At 45.1% G+C, this 6359-nt stretch overlaps 1 protein-coding gene across 1 annotated transcript in view; it reads left to right on the top strand.

Moving 5' to 3' along the window:
• nyx (nyctalopin) overlaps positions 1-6351 on the top strand; it is a 12130-nt gene extending 5779 nt beyond the window's left edge. Inside the window, exons 3-5 of the mRNA XM_014031574.1 lie at positions 345-631; positions 4285-4589; positions 5276-6351. Coding sequence (XP_013887028.1) covers positions 345-631; positions 4285-4589; positions 5276-6119 — 1436 coding nt within the window. The 3' untranslated portion in view covers positions 6120-6351. The remainder of the gene's footprint in view (positions 1-344; positions 632-4284; positions 4590-5275) is intronic.
• The last annotated feature ends 8 nt before the right edge of the window (positions 6352-6359 follow it).

The following is a 6359-nucleotide window of genomic DNA, read 5'->3' as shown; positions in this document are numbered from 1 at the left end:
GGCCTTGGTCATTACTGGAGAGAATTCAGTAAGTCACAAATAAATTTCCATAATTCCAGGATGTAAATAAATGCTTCATTATTTCAAAGTTAGAGTTGAAMTGATTTTCTACAGATTCACAAAGGTCTCAGATTTCAGTGTTTTACATTTTATCAAAGGATGAATAAATGTCTTAACCTTCTTTCTAAGAATGTGGTTTTGTCCTAAACTGTRAATAATCCTGATAAATCTATGCTATAATCTGCATATGTCCTTCCAGCATGAACAGAGTCTAATCCCTGGTTGTTCTTCAGACTGACTGCCACAGTTTGAGTCAATAATCACGTCGTCCTGTCCTGTTTCAGTGTGTGTGCTGTCCCTGCTGCCTCACGGCCTGYTGGCCCGGTGGGCGTGTTCCCGGGCCTGTCCTGCACCCTGCAGCTGCACCCAGGAGAGGAGCTGCAGCGTGCTCTGTGACCGCTCGGCCATGGCTGAGCTGCCCACAGAGTTCCCCTGCGAGGCCTCCTCCATCACCCTGGAGAAGAACCGACTGCGGTTCCTGTCAGAGAGAGCCTTCGGTACTCTGCCCTCACTCAGGTCTCTGTCTCTGGACCACAACAACATCTCCTTCATTACCCCTGGAGCCTTCAAGGTTTGCTCAGTGATGTGTTAAAGTTTGTGTTCAGTAATAATTAAAGGTGTCCTGTGTGACACCCTGAGGCTTTTCTGAGCAGTTTTTTCTACTTGCTCAGGAAACTGCAGCAAAGAACCCACAGTTTCATTTCTGTTGTGTTTGTATGTCCCAGTGTAAGAAAATGTGTCTTTTTTAAAACAGTTGTTGGTGTATCTGTGTTAACTCAAAATACAGACGTTTTCAGAAACAATGATATCCATCCGTCTTTCCTCTGACTCTGACCAGCTCCCCAGTCCCATGATGCCTGATTCTTCCACCACCATGCTTCATGCTAGGGACAGGGTTCTCAGCATGATGAGGTGTTAAGAGTCCTGTACATTCACCTATGTGGTGGTGAGACCATACACCTGTCATAGCTCATGAGACACAGAACAGAGCTCCTGGGAAACCATCTCACTGCAGAACATCACAGCTGCCAGGGCCTCCATGGTCCCCAACATCCACCATTTGTCAACAAACCTGTCAGGGACAGAGAGACTCACTTCTCTGCAGATGGACTCCTCCATGTACACATCTGTGTATCTGTATCCAGGAGTTTTTACCAGTTGACTACCTTTATGTGTATGAAAGAGTCAYATAGATGGACAAATGTTCTTCGAACTGCTCCTCAGATCTGTCCATGTTGTTGCACACACAACAGCTGGCTTCTGAGTAGCTGAAGCAAAATGACAACGTTGCTGCCTGAGAGCATTTCTGCATGGTTTTCTCAGCAATAACACAATACTTTGCCAATACTCCTGTGAGAAAGTTTCATCTTGATCTTGTGTTAAACCTCAYCCTTATAGGTGGAGGGGATGGACACTAGATCTGAATAACACACATGATTGTTAGTCAGGGCTTATAAACTCAAGTTGTGAGGTGTTGGATGTATTCAGTATAATGTTTGAGTGAAGAGGTGTGTTTTAGTTGTTTTTTAAAGGAGTCAGTGTTTTCAACAGATCTTAGATAGGGCAGAAGGGTGTTCCACAGTCTGGGAGCCGTTGAGGAAAAGGCACAGTCACCAGGGGTCTTGAAGCGAGTACGGGGGACCAACAGAAGATTCTGGTCTTGTGAGCGCAGGTTGTGTTTGGGGTTATAAGGCGTGAGAAGACCAGAGATGTAGTTCAGCTCTTGGCCGTGTAGAGCTCTAAAAGTGAGAACCAGGATTTTGAACTTGAGTCTGAAGTGTACAGGTAGCCAGTGGAGGTCTGATGATACAGGGCTGATGTGAGAGAGTTTAGATGTTCTAGTTAGAAGTGTAGCAGCAGAGTTTTKAACAAGTTGGAGCCGGTTTAATTATTTCTGATTTAAGCAGGTGAACTGTTACAGTAAAGACTGGTTGAGATAAAAGCATGGATTACCATTTCCAGGTCAGAGGCAGGCAGGAGTGGGCGAAGTTTAGAAATGTTAAGGAGTAGAAAACAGCATGAGGTAACTAGATTTTAGATGTGTTTATCTAGTGACAGGTCTGAATCAAAATTGACTCCAGATTTCGTATGATCTTTTTAAGTCAGTCCCAGAGAGCCCAGTTGTTCTTTTATCTGAGGGATCTTATTTTCAGGTGCCAGGATCAGAGTTTCTGTCTTGCCACGGTTAAGGAGTGACAGATTGTCAGAGAGCCATTTGTTGACTTACAGTATGTGATACAGTCTGAGATCAGCTTGTGGGGACTTAACTCATTAAAGAGCAGTATAACTGCAGGTCATCAGCRTAGAAGTGATAGGAGACATCATGAAAATTGTCAATGATCTGGCTTAGGGGGCGGATGTAGAGGAGGAACAGGAGAGGCCCCAGGATTGAACCCTGTGGTACGCCACAAGTGAGTTGGGCTGRTTCAGAATAAGTTTGATTTTGAAGTACTGAGAAAGAGCGGTCGGARAGGTATGAATTAAACCAGTTTAATACAGAACCCGATRTCCCAATGTTTCTCAGGTTGTGCAGTAGAATGGWRTGATCAACAGTATCAAAGGCAGAGGRAAGGTCTAATAGGAGCAGAACAGTGTAGAAGCTACTATCAGCAGACATTAGTRTGTCATTTCATACACGTAGAAGAGYGGTTTCAGTGGAGTGAAAATTGTGGAAGCCMGATTGAAAAAGGTTGTGAATATTATTTTCATCGAGGTAAGCAGTAAATTGTAGTGATACAGTTTTCTCCAAGACCTTAGACAGGAAAGGTAATTTAGAGATGGGCCGGTAGTTGTTGAGATCTGAGGGGCTGAGGGACTGCTTTTTTAATTTGGGTTCAACGATTACTTTTTGTGAACTTCCTTGGCACACACCCAGATGTAAGTGAGAGGTTCAGTAGGTCAACAAGTGAGGGCCCCACCACATCATAAACAGTTTTTTAAAAAGCTGGGTGGTAGAACGTCAGCGGGAGAGGTTGAGGATGTCATTTTCTGGATTACAGTTCCAAGGTATTCTAAAGGTACAAGGTCAAAGGAAGACCATGATTGTGTGGGGCTGGCGTCAGGTCTGATGGTAAGGAGTAACAGGTAGATGGGCAGTTGTAGCTCTGTGCAGCTTCTAGTGGTCATATAAACAGATTCCCTCTTTGCTGAGCTTCAGACCCATCAGGTTCTGTTTGGCCTCCTGATTGCTTCTTGAACTAAAACCCTCTTTAACCTGTGCCCTGAGCTTCAAAAGATGACCCTCTCTTTGATTTGGTGTAGTGACAACATCATCTTCATCATTTTTAGTTAAATTAARAGCCTAACATTACTTATGTTGCTCACCTCCTTTCATGTTAGAAGTTTAGACTGAGCTCAYCTCATGTTGAGAAATAACAGRATCACAGATGTTTTAGTCATTTTTGAAATTCAAAAGGCTCTCCTTACAAAAACACTTTTAGTATATAATGAGACTGACTGTCAGCTGTTACCACTTCAGATTTTAGCCTCAGGTCTGTAAAAATCTCTGTGTTAGAGCCATATTTTTAACAGTGGCAGCCGTTTTGCATGGGGCTGACCTGAAAAATGAACGAGTTGTAGATGTGCATCCACTAAACACTTCCTGAAACTGTCTTTAAAATCTTTATCTTGATGCTTCACATTTAAATAATAATTTTAACAAGTTTTATTATTTGATGCTTACAAGAAAGATCATGTCAGTGGGGTAAGTGGGCCACTCTACTGCACAGATGCTGCTTCCAAAAACAACATGGTAGCTTCTGTAAACAGGATCCTGTGGCTTCATRTGTGAACTATAGAAGAACAAAGTCAATTCATCCCTGTTTTTTATGCTGCTGCAAACAACAAACTCTGAAATGTTGCTTCACTGTAATCATGGAGATCAGCTGATACTCCAGAAATATTTTACAGGGTCTGAAGTATTTTCATACTCCAGCCCTGCTCTGTACTTCTTCWGAACTTTGGCTCCAACCTGTGTGGACATGGTCTTCATGATGTCTCCTCCTCGGTGGTAGCCCTCACTATCAGAACAGTTGTTCTAAAGCATCTGATGTTTAGATTTAGTTGAAGTAATTCTGTGACTTTTGAAGGTAATGACTAAACATGTGCAGTTTTAGTTTTTAACAAGATTTTTTAAGACAAAAGACTAAATAATAATTCAAAACCATGTTTGACAGGAAAAGATTTGGTTCTTCATTTCAACCCTCATCCTGACATCTGTTCCAGGGTCTTTCCAACCTGCTGGAGCTGAAGCTGGCCCACAACGAGTACATCAGTTACCTGCACACACGGACCTTCACAGGGCTGAAGAGGCTGCTGCGCCTGGACCTGTCCAACTGTAACCTGTTCAGCATCCCTGACCGCATCTTCATCGAGCAGAGCGCCCTGAAGGAGCTGCTGTGCTTCCAGAACAACTTCAGGAGGATCCCCGGGGCCATCCGAGGCATGGAGAACCTGACTCACATCTACCTGGAGAGGAACAAGATYGAGGCCGTGGCCTACAACTCCCTGCTGGGCCTGATGAGTCTCAGGTGAGTCCTTGTCCAGGGGATTCTGATGTTATCAGTCCATGAAATGGACATTATTAGGCATTATCAGTCCCATACAATGGCTTCAGAGGGTCCCTACTGTGCCTTCTAGAATTCAGACTGTCCCAACAGTGCCTCCTAGTGGATTAATATATTACTGACAATGAATGTGTAGATAACCAAAACATATTSTAATAAATTTTTTGTGTCCGTGTCAGACTTGAACCCTGGTCTCCCTCTCAATGGGAAAACACTCTACCCATTGCCCTGTTGAGAGGCCACAATGTTGGCCTGTCGGAGCTTAGTGCCATGTCATCTGCTCTAAGGTTAACCTTGGTGGCTTTAAGCCTCTTATTAACCAGATTTTTTTATGTCTCATCTTAACCAGATAGTGGTTTTATGTCTCATATTGACACCAGTTGACAGTCAGAAGCCATTCTATGGGACTGATAACGCCTAATAACATCCATTTCATGGATGATAACATCCGAAGCGGGTGCCCTGTCTGAAGGCAGCATGTCACACAGACAGGTCACCTTCAGGTCCTACAGAGCCTAATGGTGCAAACTTACCCTCTGTCAGAGTTTAGTATGTCCTGTCAATCAATTAGTTTGTCCTCCAGACTGTGACAGCGTCAGAGTTCAACTGTCTCTGAAGGACTGTAAACCTCACCTCTGTGTCCACCTCAGGTACCTGAACCTTCAGGAGAACCGCATCAATGTGATCCACGAGAACTCCTTCCAGGACCTGGTGCACCTGGAGAACTTCTACCTGAACGACAACCTGCTGTCTACCCTGCCCAGGCTGGCCTTCAGGGGGCTCAGCTGCCTAAAGATGCTCAACCTGGGGGGCAACCAGCTGACCAACGTGTCCAGGACCTGGTTCAGTGACCTGGTTGAGCTGGAGGTCCTGTACTTAGACAGGAACCAGCTGCTGAGCATCGAGGAAGGCTCCTTTGAGAACCTGAGCAGCCTGATCACGCTGCACCTGAACAGCAACAACCTGAGCGTGCTGCCCCTCACTGTGTTCCAGCCCGTCTACTTCCTGGCCCACCTGTACCTGTTCAGGAACCCCTGGGACTGCAGCTGCTCCCTGGACTGGCTCAAGCACTGGATGGACAGTTACAAACTGGTGCGGGACATCCCCTGCAGCTCACCTGCCTCTGTTGCTGGACTGGATCTGAGCCAGGTGGTCTTTGCCAACATGAACGGCACATGTGTGGACCCTTCAGACCTGAACCTGACCACGGTGTCCTCAGAGACAGTCCCGACCACAGAGAACCGCTTCAACAGCCTCATCTCTTCGCTGCTGCAGCGGGAGCTCAGGGTGGAGCTGGGGAAYGGGTCAGAGAGCCTTCCTAACACAACCCTGCAGGAGTCAGAGGAGAGGCAGCTGTCAGGGGGGGCTGGGGGGCAACAGGCCTGGGCCAGCCAATCACTGCTCTGCTTCACGGCCATGTGGCTCATTTCTGGATTATCTGGCCTGTCAGATWCAAACTGCAGGAGAACTGGACAAAAACACAACATGGACTAGAGTTTATTTTACTGTCAACAAGATAAAACCTGGTTTATTTTTCCTTGTAAATCTGAGGGAAATGTTTTATTGTGAGTTTCTGCTGCAAAAAGTTACATTTAGTGTGGAGTAGTTTGGATTGATGCTCAACAAACAGTATATTCTGAGCTCTGACTCTCCACGACTTTAGATTAAAAACTAAATCTATTTGGAGTCAACTCTGTCTTTCTCTTAGCAAAATATATCATAAACAACTGAATG

This window comes from Austrofundulus limnaeus, unplaced genomic scaffold (genome assembly GCF_001266775.1).
Source record: "Austrofundulus limnaeus strain Quisiro unplaced genomic scaffold, Austrofundulus_limnaeus-1.0 Scaffold1272, whole genome shotgun sequence".
NCBI classification, from domain to species: Eukaryota; Metazoa; Chordata; class Actinopteri; order Cyprinodontiformes; family Rivulidae; genus Austrofundulus; species Austrofundulus limnaeus.
The sequence above is the reverse complement of the archived record's forward strand: the minus strand, read 5'-3'. Positions and strand labels throughout refer to the sequence as shown.